At 41.5% G+C, this 25020-nt stretch overlaps 1 protein-coding gene across 18 annotated transcripts in view; it reads left to right on the plus strand.

Annotated features, from left to right (window-relative positions):
• Positions 1–25020, plus strand: part of Snap91 (synaptosome associated protein 91) — a 110808-nt gene that overhangs the window by 30769 nt on the left and 55019 nt on the right. For all 18 annotated transcript variants that reach the window (XR_012909975.1, XR_012909978.1, XR_012909981.1 and 15 more), the window contains exons 3-8: positions 9444–9586; positions 10225–10300; positions 11122–11224; positions 13043–13136; positions 14560–14671; positions 24005–24111. Coding sequence is in view for 8 of the 18 variants with exons in the window: in XM_075965062.1 (XP_075821177.1) it covers positions 9444–9586; positions 10225–10300; positions 11122–11224; positions 13043–13136; positions 14560–14671; positions 24005–24111 (635 nt within the window). In the remaining 10 variants the exon portion in view is untranslated. The remainder of the gene's footprint in view (positions 1–9443; positions 9587–10224; positions 10301–11121; positions 11225–13042; positions 13137–14559; positions 14672–24004; positions 24112–25020) is intronic.

Genomic DNA, 25020 nt, shown 5'->3' on the forward strand with positions numbered 1-25020 from the left:
ACAATGGAGTACCACTCAGTAGTTAAAAAAAAAAGACATATTGAAATTTGCATGCAAGTGGATGGAACTAGAAAAAAATATCCCGAGTGAGGTAACCAAGACCCAGAAAGACAAACACGGTATGTACTGACTTATAAGTGGATATTAGATGTAAAGCTGCCCTCCCCTCCCCCTGCTGCCCTCCTCTCCCTTAGCTGCCCTCCCCTCCCCCTGCTGCCCTCCTCTCCCCCTGCTGCCCTCCCCTCCCTTAGCTGCCCTCCCCTCCTTCTGCTGCCCTCTTCTCCTGCTATTTTCCCCTTCCTGTGATGCCCTCCCCCTGCAGTCTTGCTCCCACTAGAACCCTCATAGGCAGTCCTATCCTTCCAATGTGTCTTCTTCCCACTGTCTGGGGGACAGGAGGAAATTCAACCACCTTCTTCCAGTATTTTCTATTATGTCCTGGGCTTCTCCATGTAACTTCAGAGCCCCTATGTTCAAACTTCATGTTTGTAGTGTTTTTACGCATTCTTAGGTTGCCTTTCCTACAAGATAATCCCTTCTTCCTGTCTAAACAGAGCCTTTCCATTGTGCCCTCTGTCCTGGTTCTCGCCATGACTTACCTGATGGTATCCTAGGCAAAGGGCCCTTTAGCCCAGAGGCAGACCGTGCCAGGTTGTCACTCTGAAAAGATGTAACTACTCTAGTACCAAAGGTTATTACAGCTGGGAGACACTGTGGGGATCACTGGCCTGGTTTCTTTTGTCTTGCTGTGTTTTGTTTTAGTCTGTATCAGTTAACATGCATTTATCTGCACATAACAGAATATACAGACCAATGGAATAGCCAGTGCCTTTATTGGAGGAGGAACATTCCAGAGTTTGAGTGGAAGGCAGAGCTATGCAGACCCGGGGTTTGCTGTTTCTCCTCTGCTACCTTCATCTCGTTGGCAGTCTGTTTTATCTTGAGATGACATGACACTCCCATGGTTTATAAGTAGAAGCACGAAAGGAGGAGAGAGCCGTGAATGGGATAGAAAGTGTTAAACTGTCCTGTTTTATCTTAGGGTCTCTTTATCACAACGGGAAGTGTTTACCAAGGTGAGTCAAGAGACCGCTCTGTATATATGGAGCTGCATGGGAAGCCAGCGTGGCATCTGTCTGTCACTATGGCCTTTCTGACAGGCAGGGCAGGGATGGGATTCTTCAAGTTGAGAGGGAAGAAAATGGCTGTAGGTGAGGCCACATTAATGTCTGTCCTTTGTGCTGGACCCGAGAAGAAAATCTAATTGTGTCCATTTATTTTTTATTCTCAAATCGCAAAGGTTTATTTCGCGCATGTGTGTTTATCTGTCTGATGCTGCTACCTGGCCTGCAGGGAGGGAGGGCTGCCATAGCATACTGCTTGGGTTGTAAGCAACAGGAATGGGTTTCACAGACTGCAGACTGGAATTAGCATGGCTGCTGAGACATTACCATGGTGAACGGCCTCGTCATGCCGTCAGCCTGCCAACTCTGCATTGTGTCCACAAAGAGGTGTCCTCTCGGGTGTCTTTTACAAGGGCGCAAACTCATTTTTCTCAGGACTCCATCCTTATGACTTAATTACCTTACAAAGACAATACCTCCAAATGTGATTACAGTTTTCACCTATGTGAGGGGGACATAAATACGTAATCTATAATAGAAGAGAAAGAAGGAAAGGGTCACAAAAATGAGTAAATTTGAAAGAACTACAATTAAGTGTTTGAATGAATATCAGTTATACCTCACAAAAAATATTTTGAGCCATGTTAAGTTATGAAATGTCTGAAGTTTGATAATTTATTTGTTGTGGGGCTTTGGTGTGTAGCTTCTCATTTCTGTGAGTTTAAGTTCAGTTACGTTTAGATTGTGTCGTAAAGAATGAAGAATCCCTTATTGGTCTAGCACTCAGGGGAGGAAATTAATATCCTCATGCAGTTTGACAGAATTCAAACAAATGTTGAGATTTTTTTGTATTTTATTTCTAATTTTATACAAATTTTGTTTGTTTATTGTGTGTGTGCATCTGTGTCTGTCTGTGTCTTAGGGGAAGGGACATGTATGTCAACATGCATGTATGAAAGTCACAGGACAACATGAGGGAGTCAGTTCTTTCCTTCCACCATGTGGCTTCAGGGACGAAACTCAGGTCCTCAGGCTTGGTGGCAAGTGCCATCTCACCAGTCCCTCTAGATTTTCTCTTTTTCTTTTTTTGAGGGTGGGGAGTTCAAGATAGGGTTTCTCTGTATAGCTTTGGCTGTTCTGGAACTTGCTCTGTAGACTAGACTGGTCCCAAACTCAAAGATCCACCTGCCTCTGGCTCCCAAGTGCTGGATAAAGGTGTGTGACACCACTGCTCTACAACCACTTGAGATTTCTAAATGGAATAGAAGACATCTTTATAAATTTAGACTGACTGATGAATATATAACAGCAAAATAGAAAGTTCCTCATCCTGTGTGATCGGATTATGATTCAGCCAGTAAGCACTAGCAAAAGAAACCGGCCTCTAATACTTAGCACTAATTTTTGAATAAAAATAGTAATTACTAGTTGAAGTAGTATTTGAGACAATCTCTCCCTCTTAACACAAGCTCACGTTGAACTGGCCACCCTCCTTCTTTAGATTCTGAGTGCTATAATAACAAGTATGCATAGTGCATGCCTGCCTAAAATAACAGGCTAAGTATAGCCATCTCAGATAACCATCTTTTCTTTATCATGGCCAATGCTGGTACCAAAGCTCCAGGGATTCTGATAGGACTTCCTTCCTTCCTGCTGGATGTGGAGCTCAATGGAAGAGAGACAGATGAAGTAACAATTATAGTTCTGTGTGATGAGGACTGCAGTCGGGGTGTGTTAAGGTGGTGGTTAGCATAAATGACAGTGTCTGTCCTCTAAAGTAGTTAATATTATCCCCATGGCTAGTGGCCAACCAGATTTATACAAGTATCACATTAGCTTGTCCATAAGTAGAGAAGCCAGGCTGCAAACTAGATCTCTGGCACCAAGCCCAATGCCCTTTACCTTACACTGTATGATACAAGGCCAGAGCCTCTTTCTCATGACAGCAAGGTCACAAATTCATGGGGTCGACTGTTTGAGATTGATCCCAGATGACCTTTCAGTTCAGTGATGACAGGGGACCATCTAGGCAATAAGAACAGCATGAAACAGTTTCAGAATAATTTTGATGGAACACAATTTTTGGCATAGAAAAGACTAGTAAGGTAACTGAGCCTTCTAATGAAAGGTTGTGTTCTCAAGGTAAAATATAACGTAGAAACCTTATACTTACAGTACAAGCATAAGTAAAGGCCTGGGGTGTAAATATAAGGTAGGAGATTTATCCTTGGAATGTTTGGGGCTCATTCAGTGGACAGCAGGAGACTCCAGGGAGGCTATGGTCAGAAGAGAGGGCAGTTAAATTCCCACAAATACATCTGCTCATGCTGGAGGTAAGCCGGAGCAGAGATTATAGGACACTCCAAGCAAGAAGTAACAGGGGACCAGTTATGATCCCTGCCTATGATTCAAGTGGCTGTCAGTGCCACCCAGACCTGGAAAACAAAGGGAACCATGAGTCTAAGAACAGTTCAGGATTGTTGCCACTTCATTATTTCAGAGAATAATTGTTTAAGGAGTTATAGTTTTCTCACTTATTTCTATTTCTTTCATTCTTATTGATGAGTTATCTTACCTCAAAGAGAATTCCTACAACAAATTTTCAATTGTTAAAAATAACCACAAATAGAGGTTTATATTTTGTGGCAAGATAGAGTAATGGAGGAGGGTTGTATTTACTCTACTGCCTGAAGCAATTGAAAATCTTAAAAGTAATAAGTGAAACCACTAGTTACTATGGAAATGCAAACAGACCCCACCATGAGATATAGCATAGCTGTTAAGTAGCGGGAGGAAGGTGGATAACGAATGACTGTCTCAAGCCTTGGCAGAGATGTCCTGGGATGGAACACTCATTCACCTCCAGTGAGAATTAAGCCCTGATACATTTCTTTTTGAAGTAATTTCCTGAGGTTAAGTATCAGAAAATGACCCAATTCATCTACTTCCAAGTAATTAATTGCCCAAGGGAAATGAAACTACATGCCGATATACACATGCACACAATTATATAGAGAGGCTCATGGAAGATTTGAGTGTAATGCCAAAAACTGATAACTGAGAAAGTGGTAAATAGATCCGTGTGCTTGTGGTGTGTCTGTGTAATGACCCACTCGGCAATGCAGTGGCAGAGACTTTTCATACGTGTAGCAACATGGACTAATCTCAGCCTAATTACTCGGATGAACAGAATCCACACCATTCCTGAGGAAGTGGCTCGATTCTCTTTATGTAACATTTATAAAGCACATATACCTATATATTTCCCGAAAGAAGACTGAAGTCGCTAAGGGGACGGCGAAGGAGGAAGAGGAAAAGGAAGGAGTTTTAGAAAGGCGTAAGGAGCCCATTAAGGTGATGGGTGTGCCACATCTTGATTTCACGTGTAGTTTTATGAGAGGGTGTTTGTTGAAACTTGACAAATAATGTACTTTAAATTTGTGCACCTTTTAGGTCAACTCTATGTTCAGTAAAACTGTATTCAAACTAACAAAAAGAATACCAGGTATAATTTTCAAAGTTAAAACAAAGTTAATATAAACAGTACTTAGTCGTCACTAACTTTTTTTCTGTATGTTTGTTACTATACCTTGATTTTTCTTAATTTTTTGAAATAATTTAAATGGAAACTATTTAATGAGGTAACAGAGCAGAAACATATGTAATCTGCTAATGAGAGCATAGATTGACATGGTCACCTCTTAAAGGTATTTTAAAATAAGGTGTGTGACAGCCAACAGTGAACTGGTTCTATGAATGAAACATCACAGTCTTATACTGGCTCTGGGATTCCTTTAACTCTTAAACTATTGATGACCTCAATATAGATGACTTTTTTCTTTTTCTTTTCCAAGACTAGGTTTCTCTGTCTAACAGTCCTGGCTGTCCTGAAACTCACTCTTCAGACCAAACTGGCCTTGAACTCACAGAGATTCACCTGCCTCTGCCTTCCAAGAGCGGGGCTTAAAGCATGTGCGCTACCATGCCCACCCCTTAAAAATGGAAGTGGAGCATACACCTTTAACCCCAGCTCTTGGGGAGCAGAGGTAAAGGAATCTATGTGAGTTGAGGCCAGCTTAGTCTATATAGCAAGTTCCAAGCCAGACAGAGCTACTTAGTGAGACCCTGTTTCAAAAAGAAAAAAAAAGAAAAATATTAAACTTCGGAAAGTTACAAAATAGTCCTCTTTGATTAATAATAAACTTACTGACATGTAACACATTTTTTTAGAGGAAATGATTATTTTCCAAGTTAAATACCAAGAACAGGTATTTTCTGTTCTCTCTCATGTGTGTAAGTGTATGCACGCATGTGTGCACATGTGCATCTGTGTTGTGTGTGGGCATGTACATGCCACTGGGCACTTGCAGAGGTTAGAGAACAATTTGCAGGAGTCTTGTGGGTCCCAGTGATTAAACTCAGTTGTCAGGCTTTGTAGTAAGCATCTTTACATAACATCTTACTGGCCCCACTCTCTTATTTTGTGATAGTAACTACGGCTGAATAGTAAGTCTGATCATTGTAGTTTGAAGTCTCTTAAGCTTCCTTTAAATTAATGGTTTAGAGAGAACACTTAATCACACAGCTGCCTTTTCTCAAGGCAGCTATTGCTCTGCAAGACCAACACTTCATGCAGACTTTCTGTGTGAGACATGGGTCAGATGTTTCCTACACAGGGCCAGAGAGTAAATGCTTTAGACTAAGGACCACTGGATTCAGCTGAGCGTGACAACCACTCACCTTCATTACTGAAGAATGAAGTGAAGGTGGCCTCAGATGGCATAACAAAGATTCCCACAAACAGGGAACAGGCCAGATTCTCCCAGGAAGCTGTAGTAGTTTGTCAGCCTGATCCAGTACATGGGAAGATAAACATAACAGCCGGGTGTGAAGTGGTGCACACCCGTAGTTCTGGCTACTAGGAAGCAGGGTTAGAAATTAAGGGGCCAGCCCTGTGCAACATTGCAGTAACTCAGTAACCACCAAGGTAACATGGGTTGCTTTTGGTTCACTGACAGAACACACAGCAGAAACAACCTAAGGACAGGTGTATTTTTGCTCATGGTTTCAGAGGGCTTTAGTCTCTTAGTTATGTATAATCCATATTATCAACTTCGTTTCTTTCTGGATTTTTCTACTTGGCCTCAGCCTGCTATTTCCTGATGTGTTTTTTCCCCCAGCAATAGTTTTTTCCTTGGCCCTTTCCTTTCCATTTTTCCTCCAATGAGTCTGGGTTGACAGCTTCATTGACAAACACAGCAGCTAGTCTGTCAGCTCTATGGTCTACTTGGTGGTTCAGCTAAATAGGACTTTGTGTAGTATTCAACTCTGATGACCCCTGACTGCTTCTGGGACTTCTTGAAGATATTAAATAATAGTCTAAGACTTCTTAGATTTGATTCTTATTTACACATCTAATTTTCCTTTTTATTCATATTCTGTGGGTTACGTCTTCTGTGTGTAGTTCAGCTCTCGCCACCAGTGACTCCCAGCTTGTGTCTAGGCCAAATGTTCCCAGTCCTTGTTACACATTTCAACATAGATGTCCAGCGGCTCTTTGAAGGTTGTCACAAAAATAGCTTATATATACCTTCAAAACAACTTTCCTCCATTTTCAATAAATAGTTGACTGGCCTCTGGGGTGAGATCTGAAATTGCCTGGGAAGTCTGTTCTCTTTCCCTCTAATGTCTATTCCTCTACCTCTACCCATAAGTCTGTTTTACTTGCTGTTTCTTTCTGCTCCTCATCTCCCACCAACCTTTCCTGAATTCTCATTAGTTCACTTCTACCACACCTCATCATGTCTGAGCTTCATAGCTTCCTCTTTTATCCTCTCAGCCTGACTTGCCATGCAAGGGTGAGTTTCCCTTATCCTGTGCCTGTGTGTACCTTGGAGATTGTACTTAGTAGTACAGTATACTGTGTTGTTTTGTAAAAGTCAAATTGTCTTGGTATTTGCCTGCTAGAGGCCCCCATTCCTTCCTTGTCTCTAAAATGAAATCCAGCTCTTAGTGAAGTTATATTGTGGCTCCTCCTTGGCCATATGCAACTCCTCAACCTAAGCAAGACACACATCTATCCTCATAAACTTAACCCCCACACCATCACAGCTCTTCAAAGATGTACAGTCCTGAAGAATTCATGCTGTATGTGTGTTTAAAAGGCTTTTCTCGAGGGAGGGGAACTGGCTTACCAGTTAAGAATGCATACCGCTTTTCCAGAAGACCTAAGCTCAGTTCCCAGCATGCATGTCAGGTGACTCACAACCACCCACAACTCAAGCTTCAAAAAGATCTGACGCCTTTAGCTTCTGAGGGCACCCGCACACATGCATATCCCCAAACACAGACATACATGAGCACACAACTAAAATCATAAAAATGTTTTTAAAGCCTTCTAAGACTGGAGAGATGGTTAGGAGCACACACATACTGCTCTTTCAGAGGACCCTAGTTAGATTCCAGTCACCCGTGTTGGTTGGCTCACAACCCCCTGTACTCCAGCTCTCAGGTACCCAACACCTTTGGCCTCCACAGGAGCTTGCACTCATGTGCACTGCCAGACATACAGATAGACAGACAGACAGACAGACAAACAGACACACACACACACACACACACACACACACACACACACACACACCACACCCTGCAGATAGCCCAGGAAATTCACTGATGGAGATGCAGAGACAAACCCACTCTGCTCGTCATTCAAAGTCTACAATGCTTCCATCAGTGCCCAGCATTTCTCCATTTCACAAATAAGATTTTTAAACAGATCACCCCAAAAGCTCCCAGAACCTAAACTTACAGATATTAACAGTTGTTCTTTATTATGAATAGACCAAAATATATATATATTTATTATTATATAATTACTTCTTAGTTCACATCTTTTTGAAGTTCCAGCCATCATCCCTATCCTGCCAAGATATTTTTCCCCAATACCTATTTTATTGCAATTCTCATCCTTCAAGAACACTTTCTTGGGGCCTGGAGAGATGGCTTAGTGGTTAAGGGCACTGGATGCTCCTCCAGAGGACCCAGGTTTAATTCCAAGCACCCACATGGCAGCTTACAACTGTAACTCCTGTTCCAGGGGATCCGACACCCTCACACAAACATAGATGCAGGTAAAACACCAATGCACGTAAAATAAACAAATTAATTTTTTTTTTAAAAAAAGAAAGCTTTCCTGGCTTTTTCCAGATGTACCTCCTAAGACTTCCCTCTCTATTAAACTGAAGGGAGGCCTACTGCTTCGTTGGGTTGTTAGATTGGATGTAAGTAGTGAAATGTATTACATAGCTTTTCTGTCTTACTGTCTAGGCCAGATCAGAACAAAACATTGTATGGTGTCCTCAGAGAGCTTGATGAGTGTAGTGGATGAATATACTGGGATCCTTTGCTCATTCACTATTTTGCTTCTGCTACTATGCTTCATAACAGTGTATTTGTTAGCATGCTTTAAAATTCAGATCCAAGAGAAGTATACTTTTATAAACTGTGTTATAAAAATACATTTCTGTTTTTTCCTCCAAGCAGTGAATTAGGTTAGCTTCTTCATGTTTGAGACATTGCACTTGGAGTGACAGGAGGCTTAACTCGCCTGGTGTTTGTCATTTAAAAACATGGCATCTGTAGCAGCAAATGGGGGGGGGGGGGAATGAGACAGGAACAGTTTCCTAGTTTGCTTTGCATTGGTGTTATAAGACACCAGGACCAAAAGCAGCTCAGGGAGGAAAGGGTTCATTTCAGCCGCAGGTTACAGTTCATCATGAAAGGATGTCAGGACAGGAACTCCACCAGGAACCTAGAGTCAGAAGCTGAAGCAGAGGCTGTCAAGGAGTGCTGCTCACTGGCTTGCCTGCTCAGTTTGCTTTTTAAAACAGCCCAGGAGCACCTGCCCAGGGATGGTGCTGCCCACAGTGGGCTGGGTCCTCCCACAGCCAGTGCTGATTAGGAAATGCTCCCAAGACTTTCCCACAGGCCAATCTTATAGAGACATTTTCTCAGTTGAGGTTTCCTCTGCCCAGATGACCTGAGTCTGTGTCAAGTTAACAAAAAGACTAACCAGCACAAAACAGAAGAGAATTCACTTGAAAACAAGAGCTCAAGAGTAAATGAATATATTGGTTAATATATATATATATAATATATATATATTTATATATGATGTGAAGGGTTCATATGTAAGAATGGTACAGTATAATGTTTTTCAGTTAACTCTTGTCTAAGTAATTTTGAAGTCTTGCTTTAGTCAAGTTTGAGCTGTATTTTATATATACAATAGTGACTGGATCTTTTCTGTTTTCATAGATTTGATCCAGGCTACCAATGAGACCAATGTCAACATTCCGCAGATGGCCGACACCCTCTTCGAGAGAGCGACAAACAGTAGCTGGGTGGTGGTGTTTAAAGCTTTAGTGACCACACACCACCTCATGGTGCATGGCAATGAGGTAACCAAATACACAGCTGTTTCTTGGTGGAGGTGGGGGTAGTAAAATATGACGGTAGTTTAAGACCCTTGAATTTCCACTAATGAGGAGGAAAGAAGAACTAAGTGTCTCCTGCTCATTTTGAGTACAATTTCAACCTTGGATTTAGCTATCCTTAAAACTGTATTTCAAGTTGGATACAGAATGATACAGAAGCCTTTAAATGTACATTCTATATGAATGTATTAGCACATAAAAATGTTAAAAGAAAGGATCAGGAGGTCTGCTTCCTACGGGAAGTATTCCTTTGTGTCTTTAAATGAAAATTGCCTTAATGGAATGTCTGCTTTTGAAAAACAGTGATAAAATTAAATTACTTCTTTTTATATGCAATTCCTAAGGAAGCCTATTGAATTGTCCTTGTTTCTGGCGTATGCAGAAGTAAAAGGTCAGAGAATTGAATTGTGATTCAGTGGCTATTTCTCTGGAGTTCTAAAAGCAATTTCTCCCGTAGACAAAGTTAACAGCATAGGATGCTTCCTAACTAAGTGAGCACAATAAAGCTTTGTAGACATAAACAAATACTGCTTTAGCATCAGAAATCATTTAAGGGTATGATGTGAAATTTGGGGCGTTTAATCCTAATTTTTGTTTTTCAGAGATTTATTCAGTATTTGGCCTCTAGAAATACGCTATTCAACCTCAGCAACTTTCTGGATAAAAGTGGATCCCACGGTGAGAAAATAAAATCTGGGGGTGGGCATTAATACAAAGTCATTGTTACGGATAGTTCAATTGGTTACTTAAGAACAGAATATGAAAGTAACTATTAAATTAATTATTTCATTGTCAACAGTTGAGCATATAAACTACATTTTAATTTTATTTTGTCACTTTGAGTGTTCACTTTAAAAGGTGAACCCTGGTGATTCTGTCCCACGGTTTGCTTATAAAAGTTCATGCAATGAGGGAACTAAAGATGTCAACCAAATGAAAAAGAAAAAAATTCCCCTGGTTCATTCATGCTGTTTGCTTGCTATTACATACATGTAAGGGTAAATAGACCCATATAAGATGGCTGTGTGTCACAGCCTGTGTGAAACAGGCTGGTATTTGTAACAGTGAACACAAGTGCTGCCAACTTTGTCTAAGGGAGAAATTGCTTTTAAAACTCCAGAGAAATAGCTATTGAGTCACAATTCAATTCTGTGACCTTTTACTTCTGCATACGCCAGAAACAACGAAAATTCAATAGACTTCCCTAGGAATTGCATATAAGAGAAGTAATTAAATTTAATCAATTTTTTTTTTTAAAAAAAAAAGAGAGGATCAGAAAAGACTTTGTACAAGACAGAGTAATCACCATGCTAAATGGCCAGGGTACACCACACGGAAAACTCTTGGCCTGCAAACAGGATGGTAAATAAGACTTGCCATCACATGTTGCGTTCTGTCTCATGACAACCCCTGTCTATTTTGAGGAGCTAAAAATAATTCCTAGTATGCAGAGTGCAGTGGAAGGCATTGTTCACGGCCCCGTCTCCTCTCTCTCCCAGGTTACGATATGTCTACGTTCATAAGGCGCTACAGCAGATACCTGAATGAAAAGGCGTTCTCCTACAGACAGATGGCTTTTGACTTTGCCAGAGTGAAGAAAGGGTATGGCTCTCTCGCTCTCCCCCTTCTTATTAATTTAAGCACAGCAAATCCTCAAGGCATACATGACTTATTTAACTAAGCTTACATGCCAACTAACCTTGATCCTGAAAGGCCCAGTTCACAGTCACCAACAGCTGAGTAAGTTAGTATGATAGAAGTTCCCCTGGAGCTGTGTGGTACTTTGTGTGCTCATACATGAAAATCTCATTTGCTCCTCAGGCATTATGTGATGCGAATGTTTGTTAAAACTGTTTAATATTCTTTTTTTAAATTTCTTTGGTAATTCCTTTATATATATATATTTTTTTTATGTGCATCGGTGTTTTGCTTGCTTATAAAGGTTGTGAGCTGCCATGTGGTTGCTGAGAATTAAACCAGGGTTCTCTGGAAGAGCAGCCAGTGTTCTTAACCTTTGAGCCATCTCTCCAGCCCTTCAGCATTCTTAATGTAAATATCTTTAACTTAAGGAGAGAATTGACAAGATTCGTTTCAATGTGTAGTGGTGTTAGATGAAAATAGTTACTTCTATGAATTAAGTTTTGGTTTTGTTTCTGTTTTTTGAGACAGGATTTCTCTGTGTAGCCATGGCTGTCCTGGAACTTTCTTTGTAGACCAGACTGGCCTTAAACTCAGAAATTTGCTCACTTCTACCTCCTGGGTGCTGGAATTAAAGGCATGCACCACTATTTCCTGACTATTTATATAGATTCTAATCGAGGTAAAAATGAACTTGTGTATGTGGTGATTTACTTTTGAAAGGTAATGCTTTCCAAGGAAATATACATACCATAATTTAATTACTGATATTATTTACTGATTAAGAAAGCCTCAACAAAGCAGAAAAATTGAGTTTTAATATACAGTTGCCATTTATTTACCTCTAAATAGATGATTTCATCTGGGTTGAAGTGTTCAGCCAGAAATTCATGCAGAACTTTGGTCTGTCCCTAAGTAAAAGTAATGATAAAGTTTTGTAAAGATTTACTGTTTTAGTTTGAAGACTCCGTAGAGGAACGAGAGAGATGGCTCAGCATCTAAGACAGTGGTTCTCAACTTGCCTAATGCTGTGACCCTTTAATGACCCTTCGTGTTGTGGGGACACCCAATCATAAGACTGTTTTCATTGCTACTCTATAACTGCAATTTTGCTGCTGTTAGGAATTGTAACATAAGTATCTGACGTACAGGATATATGGTATAAAAGCCCTGTAAAGGGTTGTTTGGCTCCCTGCCTCCCAAAGATTACGACCCACGGGTTGAGAACCCCTGATTTAAGAGCGTGTGCTACTCTTCCAGAGGACCTAAGCAAATAGCCACCACCTCTTAACATCTGATAATGGTCTCAGGAGATTTACAAAGAAAATGAGGAGCACATCTCAGAGCAAAGACATGGCCTTGTAGTTGCAGTGTGCACAAGGATGTGCGCTTCTCAGAGCAAAGACACGGCCTTGTAGTTGCAGTGTGCACAAGGATGTGCACTTCTCAGAGCAAAGACACGGCCTTGTAGTTGCAGTGTGCACAAGGATGTGCGCTTCTCAGAGCAAAGACATGGCCTTGTAGTTGCAATATGCACAAGGATGTGCACTTCTCAGAGCAAAGACACGGCCTTGTAGTTGCAGTGTGCACAAGGATGTGCGCTTCTCAGAGCAAAGACACGGCCTTGTAGTTGCAGTGTGCACAAGGATGTGCGCTTCTCAGAGCAAAGACACGGCCTTGTAGTTGCAGTGTGCACAAGGATGTGCGCTTCTCAGAGCAAAGACACGGCCTTGTAGTTGCAGTGTGCACAAGGATGTGCGCTTCTGTTTGTCTGTGTTGCAGGGCTGATGGCGTCATGAGGACAATGGTTCCTGAAAAGCTCCTGAAGAGCATGCCAATCCTGCAGGGCCAGATCGATGCGCTGCTGGAGTTCGATGTATGTTTCTCAGCTGAAATGTTTCTTGCATAATTGGTCTTTGCCTTTCTTTTGAGGGGACTACAGGTCAGTCAGGGTCACCATGGGGTTTGCAATAGAGCACCTCCTTGTAGATGAGTTACAGGATTATTTCATTCCTACTCTTAGGCCCCCAGATTTTTCCAGACTCTACAAACTGTTTCCTAAGGTCATAGAAAGGGATGAGTAGGGTATTCTCACAGCCTTCTGTTCTGAGGAGAATGTAGTTTGTTGTGCTTAGAGGTGTACCTCAGGCAGCTAAGTAACTGTGCTTTCCTACCAGAAACCATCTGATGTGCACACTTAAGTGACATGTCCACCAGAGAGAGGGGTTTGGGGTTATCATAAATCACAGATCTTTTCCCGCAAAGTCAAGAAGTATTATTTGTTTGTTACAAACATACCTGTTGGAGCTGGAGGAATGGCCCCGTGGTTAAGAAAGTAGCTGCTCTTATAGAGAAGTGAGTTTGATTCGCTGTACCCACATGGCAGCTCACAACCACTATAGCTCCAGTTCCGGGGATCAGATGCCCTTTTCTGACCTCCAGGCCTACAAGTGTTACATAGTCATATGCACAGGCAAAATAGTCATATATATAAAGTAAAGATGAAAAAATAACTTTTAGAAAAGATACGTGAATTTGGCCGTGGTGATAGATACATTAATGCGTATGTGAGATAAGTTGTGGAGAACCAAATACAACCAAAGTGTATCCACGTGAACCTAGGGAACTGAGGACGTAGTCTGTTGTGTCCTCCATATCCTGCCTGTGACGTGATTAACTACCGTTGTGAGCTCTTTGCTGCATTTGGGAGAAAGTAGGTCAGTGACATATGGGATCCCCCTCTTTTACTTCTTACAACTGCATGTAAATGTATAATTAACTCAAAAATAGCAGTTAAGAGTACCTGACTCATGAGAATAAGATATTTTGACATGTAGGAAAGTTCTGAGCTCTCATTGTCAGGTCGTCTGTAATTTGATAGTTGTCTGAAACACTTTCCTCAAATACTTCTAGCTTAAAGTCTTTGTTAAGATTCCATGACTTAGGCTATAATTGAGCCCTACTCATAACAACCGAGTCTTGTGAAATTTTAAGTAGAAATTGCAAACCATCACATTGATTTTTGACAGACTTTACAGTAAGATCTTCATTGGACAGTTAATCTTAATGTATTTTGTTTCTTTTAATCTATTTTTAACTTTCTTCTCCCTTACTAAGGGTTCTAGCTTAGATAACTGAAGCATATGAGACCAGTCCTTCGGTTTTGCTAAGCTTATTAAAAATTACCCAACATTTTAAAAATATGAGTGAATTTCTTAGTGGTCATTCATGACATTTTATTATGATTTGAGAAAATACTAACTTGCTGTACAGCTAAAGTTAAATGCTCATTTTTCTAGGTGCATCCCAATGAACTAACAAACGGTGTCATAAATGCTGCATTTATGCTTCTTTTCAAAGATCTTATCAAACTTTTCGCTTGCTACAATGATGGCGTCATTAACTTACTTGGTAAGTGACACTGCTGTGACATATTGGGCCTGATGGGGTTGTGATAAGGCCGACAGATTCTGTGGGAATGAATCCATTGTTTCGCTTCAGCTCAGCAGAAGCCTTGTTGTGTGGGATCCTGTAACTCTCGGTGGTGTTCCCGCATGGCTGAGAGGATAAATCCATAGCTAGGTTAGACATCTAGTACAAGGTAGGAGGCTGATGATCTCCCTACTGAAAGGACCTGTCCCACTGAGGACCAGCAGTGAGGAGGGACACACCACCTAAGACAGGAATCCTGTGCTGTTGAACCTCCTCAGTCTCCATTCTGATGGCATTGCCTCTCCTACAGTGTTCTCTCATCCTCGCTGGTAAAGCTTGTTGATAGTGGGTGCCCCTTGATTTTCATGTGGAAAGAATTGATTCCTGATATTTATCTATGTTGAAAGGTCCGTTCACTCTCTTCACCAGGCCGATCCTGATCTCCTTGTCATCAGTATTCAGCTTAATTTTGCCAACTCTCTATCAGCCAACCCAATAGCCAGTTGCTCCCCGTGGTTTGGTGGTGTCCCCTAAGTTTTGCTACAAGAGGAAAGGTGGATAGTGTCCTAACAAAGGCTTGGCTATGAAAATTTCATTCTCTTATCCAGGTCACTCCTTGGCAGAGATATTATACACTGTTACTTGCAGCTAGTACCAAACTAGAATTTTCTTCTTCCTCTGTTAGCTGGTCATGAGGAATTCCCCAAGGCCACAGATAGGATTTAAGGATAAATGAAGAAATGGTTATGCCCAAGAGAGACTTGGTGCTCTAGAAATGGGCCTTTTGTTCCTACAACTTGTCCATTTATTTCTGACCATAATAAACTTGTCTGTTTATTATGGATCCTAGAGTATCCTTGTGTTTGCCCAACTTTAGAGCTTAGTAGATTACACAGTACCCACTCTGTGTCTGAGGACCACTTGATTCCCACTGGTCAGGATCTTGGTCTCTAGAAGTAAACCAACAACAGCTCCTCTTAAGGGCATCGCTGCTGTCTGAAGAAGGCACAGCTCCACTGCCATGCATCTGGGACTGTGCTGGAGTGTGACAGAGGGATTTCACAGAACGTTAAATCTGTCACACACTGTAGAGTACCCCTAGATTTTTCTGAAACTAAGGCTCTGGTGGCTTAAGTTTGGTGCAGTTGTGGAACTTCCTGTTGCCTGAGCTCTCTCTTATCTGTTATTGGGTGGGATGCTCTTCTTACAGCAACACACACAATGTTCTGTGTGTTTCCTGCAAATCAAAGCTTAGCAGACTTTGGACTGTTTTGTTGCAGGGAGCTCCAGCTGCAAAATGTACCCTTGACATAGAGAGTTCTCTAAACTGCACAGACTTTTGGACACACAGAAACCTTTTTAAGATGGCTTGTCCTGTCTCCCCTTTCAGCAGTTATGTCATTTATCCAAACATCTCTGATACCTGAAGCTCATGCTCAGTAGGTACCACCATCCTGGTGTCATCAGAGCAATGCCCTATGGGATTGTGACAACCACGACAGATTGATATCCTTAAAATGAGACACTGATGGACACTCACACCTCTGCCTGCTGACAGCAGACTTCGGATGGTCTCTGTTCACTGGGGTAGACATAAATGCATTTTCTACTTCAGTAGCCACCTCCTGGGTGCCAAGAATTGTGCTGATTCTCCTCTGGTGAAAGAGGACACATTTGAATCTCTGTGAGGAGGGGGCTCATTGCTTTTAAGCTTACCATAGTTAAACTCTAAACCATTTTTTTTTTTTGCACAAACCAAATATGTAGGTTACCCAGAGATAAAGTAGAATTATTATTCCTGTGTCTTCACAGGGGTCAGTGACACGTGGCAAGTTCGTTAGTGTCAAAGTATATCTCTTTTCAGGAAACAAAGGAAATACGCACAGGTCATTGTATACATTCCCTGGATCTAACTCCTGGTCATAAAGCTTCCTTTTAAACTGGAAGAACGAATCACATCAGTCCTCCTGGGGCAGCAAAATCTTAGCATCAGTGTTTCTTAAAATCTAAGAGGAAAAGCCCACTCCCATTTTCCAATCCATGTGTAAAGAGCTGAGAATTCACATTGTCCTAGCACATGAGCAGAATGGAAAACTAACTCTCTGGATTCACAAGGGAGGTTAGGCACAAGGCAGTTGGGAGGCTGTTGGGTATACCTGACTAAATCCTGGCTAACCAGGTAGAAACTCTAAAGTGAAAATTGCCATGAGAACTGGGGTAGAGGGAAGAAAACATGACAGACACATTGCTGGAGGTGGACTACAGACAAGTGTGAGGGTTGTGACCAGACCACACTTGTTCTGCTTCTAGGAGCTCAGACTGGTTCTCTGTGCCCCTGATGGAATGGGGTAAAGAAAGCACAAGTGCTCTCTAGTTGATGATTGGCTTTCATCCTGATAAACTCAAGTTAAATCTGACAAAATTAGGTGAAAATGTGAGCTAATGAAGAACATACTTGACCAAATTCATGTCTGTCACCTAAACACCTATTCTAAAAGCTCAGAGAAGAGCACCTGAATGTCCCCCCAAACTACAGAGCATATAATTTGTGAACTCAAAAAACTAAAAAATAGGGGAAAGGTGTGAGCCACCACCACCTGGCTCTGTTTCTCTTTGAGACTGGATCAATCTATTGTAGCCCAGGGTGACCTCGAACTCACAGAGATTTGTTGGCCTCTGCCTCCGTAGTGCTGGGAATAAAGGTGTGTGCCACCACTGTCTGACCTCTATGGCTAACTAGTGGCTTGCTCCACACTCTGATCCTCAAGCAAGCTTTATTTGTTATAGCGCAAACAAAAGTACTTCCACAGCTTCAATAGAAGGGAGTGTTTAGAACATCCCGTGTCTTAAGGAGCTTCCCTCTAAGATGGACAGTTTTACGTTGAAGGAAAATGCTACACAGGGCCAGTCAGACAAAAACTGAGTCAAGACACCTTACCAGCAAAGGCATAGAAGTGTGAAATGAACATATGAAAAGGCACCACCTACTGTGACATCAAGTGATGAAAATCAAAACAACAAGCCAATCTAAAAACATCACCTGTGATTCCAGTTGTATGTCATTCTGGCAATTAAAACTAAGAAAAAACTTAGGGAAGTTCAGCGGTCCCTGCTGATTAGTGGGGAGTGGGATGAAAAAAAGCATAGGGCAGGGGATTTAGGGCAGTATAGTGTTGTGTGACACCTGCATGGTGAATTTCTTGACATCAGAGTCACCAGTAACACCAACTGTGAACCTTGGGTGGTGACATGATGGGATGTCATAGCTTTGTCAACTGTAACTAATGCAAAATTCACACAGAAGTTGACTGTTTACACCTGGTGGCAAATCTCTACATTATCCGTTCATTTTTGCAAAAAAAAAATGCTTCAAAAATTGAATTGTGGTTTTGTTTGTGTTAAGAACATATATATGTGTTTTAACGTCCAGGCATGCCCTCTTCCCAACTGTGCTTGATCTGTAACTGTCACTGTACTGATGACTAGATAAAGTATGTTTAGTAGAGTTTAAGGACTCCGCTCAAGATTCTATGGAGTCCTCATTAGAACTTAGAGTTCCTAATTCCATAGGTCTGAGAGGAGGCCTGAGACTCTGCATTCTCAGTAAGCTCCTGAGAGGTGCATTCCTGCTAGCTAGAGTAGTTCTCGGTAACTTCTGCATTAAGCTGCGCCCAGATGCTCAGGCTTAAATCCCTAGCCTTTGGCGTGCTTGCCCAAGTTGATAAATGGCTAATCATATTGCAAACCTAATTTACTGTTCTTTCTTTCCTACCCAGCAGCTTTAGGAGTCCATTCCAATTTTCCAATTTGTTATCAATTAGGATTGATGGGTTCATGGGTTGAGGTGTGGGGTGGAGTGGGGTACCCAGTTAGATTTATATTTCAGATCAACATACTTCCTAAAGTCTTATTTTATGTGTATGGATGTTCCAGTTAGATTTATATTTCAGATCAACATACTTCCTAACGTTTTATTTAATGTGTAGGTGTTTTGCCTGCATGTATGCTTTTGCGCCATCAACAGTGCCCACAGGGTCAGAAGAGGGCATTGATCCCCTGCAATTGGAGTTCAGAGAGTTGTGAGCCACTATATGGGTGCTGGGAATTAAGCTCAGGTCCTCTGGAAGAGCAGCAACTGTCTTAACTGCTGAGCCATCTCTCCACGAATCCACTTTTAGAATTAATAAGCTATGAAATACTTGCAATAAAATGTATTTTTGTGTAGCTATAGCTAAATTTGTTATCTTGATTTTTGTTTGGCAGATTCCAGTTACAAAAATTTGTGAGACTTTGGCCTTCTTTTGGCATGTACATTCCCCCTCCTGATTCGGACTCTGTACGTGTCTCTCTCTTGGAAATCTCTAGCCTAGATTTTCCCCCTTGCAATCTTCCCCTTGCAGCCATAGGGTGCCAGAGCTGGAAGTCAGCCTGACTAACCCTGTGAGTTGCTTAACTCCAGCATAGGTGAGGCACTTCTGCACACGGCCTCCCTGTCTTCCCTGGGAAGTCATGGCGTTTCTGCAGCAAGACAGCTGGGAAGAGGGCTTGGGAGATTCAAGCAAAATGACACCCTCCTTTCACCAGCTGGAATATTTTCTTCCTGTCTGAACAGGCTGGTCTTAACCTTCCTTAGACCTCAGTGTCTTACCCTTAATCAACTAGAATTACTGGATTCTAAATCACATTTTGGGTCATAAAGCACCTGGCAAGGGAGGGCTGTGGAAACAAAGGGACTGTCTATGAGGAAAATCTTATTTTCCCAGGAAGCCTCCAGTGACGCGGGGCTGTCTTGGAGTAAGTACCAACAGTTTGACCTGGTCTTAAGCCCGACATCAAGTCTTGTGTTTTCCTTCTCTTTCTTAAACTCCTTAATGGAAGTGAGAGTGGCCACTTTGTTGTCTTATTAGCCTTTCTCCCACTGTGATGGACTAGTCCATGGCTTGATAAGATTCATTCTAGAAGAACATAGGAAGCTTAATACAGTCTATGAGGATCCCAGCCTTCTGTGGGTGGAGATGGTCATCACCTGCAATTCTAACCTGCTTGTAAACCTGATCCCTAACTGGCTATGTCACAGTTTAACAGGAGTCGACTTCTTGGCATCTCTTCAGGTACCAAATACTGTGACTTCAATGCAAAACAAAAATAGAAAAAGAAAACAGACACTGCTTTACATTTTCTATCTAGAGAGGAATTTATATAGGTTGGGAGCTTCTATAATTAATGGAAGCCTCCAGACATGGGCTCTGGGCTCTGTCTCCTGAAGGAACGGCTAGTATTAAGAGCCATGTTTACAGGATCTGCTTCTCTGCGGCCTCCTGTTCAGGTTACTTTACAAACAAGACAAGAAGTTGCTACCCTGCCCCAACCACCCCAAGCTTCTTCACAGCACTGGGAAACTGGTAAGCAGACACTTGAAGCTGTAATCCAGGATTAAAGGTCACATGACGGTTACTTTAATCATTACTCCTCTAAATCCAGGAAGCTGGGCAGTGGGTAGCAGGATGCCGCAGGCAGTAATCCAGCTGCTTGGGCTTTTGCCTGTCAGCGGTAGACTGAAGAGCCGCAGAAAGGCAGGGAAGACAGCACCTGCCTCAGGGTTATCTTCTAGCTCAGTTGGTGTGCAGAGCCGAGTCTGGGTGGGGCCGGTCACATCAAGCACATCGTTTTGGGAGGACGGGGAGATGTTTGCCTTCTTTGGGTCAGATTCTTGTCCTAAATATAAAGTCAAAACCAAATAAACTTTCATTTCAGGTGAGAGATGTTATCATTGTTAAAGCAGATTTACAGATTTTCCTATTAATTTCTTACAGGTCACTCTTACTCACAGATGTGAGCTTTTTCCTAGGGCTTACGAGCCACAAATGGATTCTGTCTATTCTGACCATTCCTGTGAATGTCAGTTGCAGCTGTTACTATGTGTAGCTCCATAAACCCAGATGCTGGATTCTTCCCTGACCCTGCACAGTCACTGAAACTGAACTCTTCAGCTCTTTGCTCCTAGTTCTCTTTTTTCTTTCAGCCATCCATCTTTTCAACCTGCAAGCCCAGTTCTCTTTATTGTCATCTTCCTGGGCTCTGCAGCCTGTCAGGAATGACATCTTATTGATTCTTTCTTATCCTCCCTTACTTAGCCTTATTCTTACTTCTTCATCAAGAGCAATGGATTTGGTACCTGCAGTTCACTTAGCCGTCAGACAAGTTCAGCCGTGTAATTCCTCCCACTGTTGCCCTGACAGCTGCTGTTTTACTTTACTGTGTGTTGATTTCATACATAGATGGTATCAAGAAGGCATTTTCTGTTTAGATTAAAATAATAGCTTATTTGAGTCATTTTAATAATTTGATAACACTGGCTTGCTGGCTAAATTAGGAGAGGAAAAAGTTTCAGGACCATTGAACTGTTTTGTATTAAGGGCTTTGGGGAAGTGGCCCAAGCGTCCCCTTTGTTCGGCTATGTGGCCTTCATCAGCGTGGCCTGAATTTCTCCACTTCAAGTAACAGTCTAACTAGCAGATAGGCACACAAAACAGGGATCCTGATTGTTTTGAGGCAAGTATGTGTTTTGCTTATAAGAGTCAACCTTATGAAAATGTGTATTGGTTGAAATCAAAGACTTCATGACCATACTTTGTGTGGAAATTGGAAACAGTTTGGATGCTCTCTTAGTCCAGGTTTCCAATGCTCTGATGAAACACCATGACCAAAAGCAGGTTGGGGAGGAAAAGGTTTATTTCCCTTACAGGTCCATATCACTGCTCTTCCTTAAAGGTGGTCAGGGCAGGAACTCAAATAGGAGACGAGATGACAGGAGCTGCCTGAGGCAGATGCGATGGAGGAGTGCCGCTTACCTGTTTGATACACTGTGTCTTGCTCAGCCTGCTTCCTTACAGACCCCAGAACCGCCCACCCACAGGTGACCCCACCCATAACGGACTGAGCCCTCCCACATCAATCACTAATTAAGAAAATGCCCTACAGGCTTGCCTACAGCCGAAACATATACAGGTTGATTTTATGGAGCCATTTTCTTAAGGAAGGTTCCCTCCTCTCAGATGACTGTGGTTAGTGTTATCTTGACATAAGAACTAGCTGGGACAGGCGCTACAAAACTTGAACTGATTATCACAGTGGAACTCTGACATCCAAGTGAGACGTCTTTCTCTGACTAAGGGCCTAGTTATAGTCTAGGTGGGAATCTGTCCCAAAGTCGATCCTGAAACATTGTATCACAGTTTTGCAGCTGTCAACTTTGATCATCTCAGATACTGAAAAACATGTTATCTTCAGTGGGGAAGGAAAAAGGTTCCTTCCAAATAAACGGGATTTTCTCTGGACGCTTCCTGTGACTCCAGGGGATGACGAAGCCTCATAGATTTGCTCCAGCAGTAGAACACTCTGTGTGGCCTTTCTCTGTCATTACTAGTACACTATTAGAGGAACGGCTATGGATTGTAGCCTGGAGAGAGAGTGACTGAAGGCCTTTTGTTATTGAATCCCTACTTACCAAGAGAAAAAAAAAACAGAAAAATGCACGAGACAAAGAAAATTGCTTCACTGTTGATGTATTAATTCAAAGGGAAAATTGATATTTCTCAATTGGACTTCTTTTCTCATGGAGCTTCTGAAGATCAGATAGGAAGAAATAAGTTAGATGTCAGTAAAGAGAAGTAATTTAAGAAATTTGAACAAAATGATCTGGAGTAAAGGGAATACAGAAAAAAGTATAATTTTCAGAATAAATCCCAATTTTCCATTTTTTTACAGTACGAAAGGTTTCTCCCATTGTAACAGCATGATGCTCTCAGTAGCAATAGAAAACAGGCTAGGGTAGATAAGAAATGATGTTCAGATTTGACCTCTGAACATCTTTAATTTATTCTTGATGATTTCATAATACCCCCATGGATCCCTCCCCTCTTCTTTCCAATAGATTTGATGTCTTTTTTTTTTTATGATCCACTGGGTTTGACCAGGCTTGTTTACATGACCATCAGCATGGGTGGGGACCATTGACAAGATAATAATAATAAAATAAATAAATAAATAAAATAGGACTGATCTTGTCAAATCATGGCATGAAGAAAACAATCTTTGTTTTCTTGAGCCTTTGGCTTGACTTAAATGCACTACATTTAAGGTCTGTGTTAAAAGTAGAATTACTAAAGACTACCACCAGAAGGTAATGAGTAGTTATCCTAGGTAATTAGTTCTTCACCTAATTATATTTTTCAAACTTTTCTTAGGAAAACTAAAAATACTTTGGAGGTAGTCAAATTACAAGCTGAATGACATGAAGAATGCTCATGTGAGAGAACTGAGAAGTAGCATGACGTTAGCCATATACAGATTTAAAGTGACGCACTTGTCAAGCGACTGTCAGGCTAGCTGTTGCTCATATCTACTGTAGAAGGCTGCTTGCTGCATTGCCATTTGCAGTGTCCACTGGTAATTATGGGCAGAATGAAATGGCAAATGCCTGGCAAAGACTCTGAGAAAGTTATGGTTTTCTTTTAAACATATATAAAAAAGACATTGCCATACTGTAATCAAAACAAAGAACCCTAATGACTTAGTTCTAGACTGGGGACGGGGGGGTAACGCCAAAAGAGAGTAACAAGATGATTGCTGTCTGCCAGTAAAGTTAAGAAAAAGATTAGGCTCACAAAGCAGAAAGTCCTGAAAGGTTTGGTGAGCCAAATGACTTTGTAAAACACACTGTAATATTTGACAGAAATAATTTGTGATCAGTGTACACATCAACTGACATGAGTAGAATTATAAGGAATTCTTCAGTTCTGGAAGATTTAATAAATTATAGGTATATAATGTATGGATTATTGCTTTGTGTGAGTAAGTAAGAAAATAATAACCTTAGGACTGGTATGTCACCCAGTCTAGAGCTCTCTCCTGGCATGGCTTCAGTCTCCAGCATCCAAAAGAGAGAGTGGGTAACAAGAAGAGAAGAGAGAAGAGAAACAAAAGAATAAGGATGCTGTGGATGCAGCCATAGCTTTGAGTTGAGGTTATCATTAGGAATGGTTTTAAAAACAAATCCAGAAGCATGGGGATCATGAGTTAACCTGTTGTGCTGGTTCCTCTATGCTCCCCACTCCGTTCCTTTGTTGCTGAAATTGCTTTGTGGGAGACAGATGATGGCCGTAAGCCTTTCTTCAGCCACTCTGCTTCTCTCGGTCCGATTTTAACGTGTACCTGCCTATGCTTTGATTCAGGCCTTAAGCTTTAAGGAATGAATGCTTAAGAGTAAAACAGGATACTCTTTTCAAATTGCTTATCACTTATCTCTTGTAGAAAAGTTTTTTGAGATGAAGAAAGGACAATGTAAAGACGCACTAGAAATTTACAAACGATTTCTAACTAGAATGACGCGAGTGTCCGAATTTCTCAAGGTCGCAGAGGTAAGTGGTCCAGACTTGGTTGCTAAGGTAGTCGGAACTAGTACGCAGCATCATGTCTGGGTGGATAAGACATCTAGCACGTGTCCAGGATATATGAGGATGAGAGGTCAGCTTAGAGTCGCCTCCCCCACCTGTCAGTCAGAGCAGTGTTCTGCACTCCTGCCTCCCACTCAGATGCAGTCAAACAAAATTTTCAGGGGCTATGAGATCATTGCTGGTCTACAGGTTGGCCCAGGCCCCCATGCCATCTCATGACCATTTTGTTGTTGTTTTATTGTAAGAAAGTGCTGTATTTTGAAACCTATATTAGGCTTTAGAAAAAAAATCTACCTATTGTTTATGAAGTATAAATCATGAGTCCTGATCTCCCTTACCCTGTCAATGACTTAGTCATAATGAAAATGCTAAAATATAAATTTTATGGAGATTACACATTGTTTCTTAAGGATATGTATTACATTTACTCATAACTGCAAAACACAGTGTTGCTGAGATTATAAATTGGAGTTTTGGTTTGTTTGTTTGGTTTTTCTCTTGTGAAATCGAGGGCTTAACTTGTGCTAATACTGGAAGTGATGATGCTAATGTAGCCCCCTGTGGGATGGCCAGTGGGTTTTGTCTCACATGTTGACTGACTGACTCATAGAGAGAGCCTGGGATGCAGTGTGAGAGGCTCCAGGTTTGACAGAGAAGCCTATAATGCTATGGACATGGGACATTCATGACATGCCTGTACTTCTTTATTATTATTATTCTGTCTGCATTTTCTTGATAAACAGATATTATTTGTTTATATTTTGTATGATTTTTCCACCTTGGTTTAGCCACAATTATCAGTTTAATCTAGTAAAAATTGCTCAATTCTTTCTGTGAAAAGATCATTTATGTCCAGGCACTCTGAGCAGAAGA

The sequence above is a fragment of the Microtus pennsylvanicus genome, chromosome 3, assembly GCF_037038515.1.
Source record: "Microtus pennsylvanicus isolate mMicPen1 chromosome 3, mMicPen1.hap1, whole genome shotgun sequence".
Classification (NCBI taxonomy): domain Eukaryota; kingdom Metazoa; phylum Chordata; class Mammalia; order Rodentia; family Cricetidae; genus Microtus; species Microtus pennsylvanicus.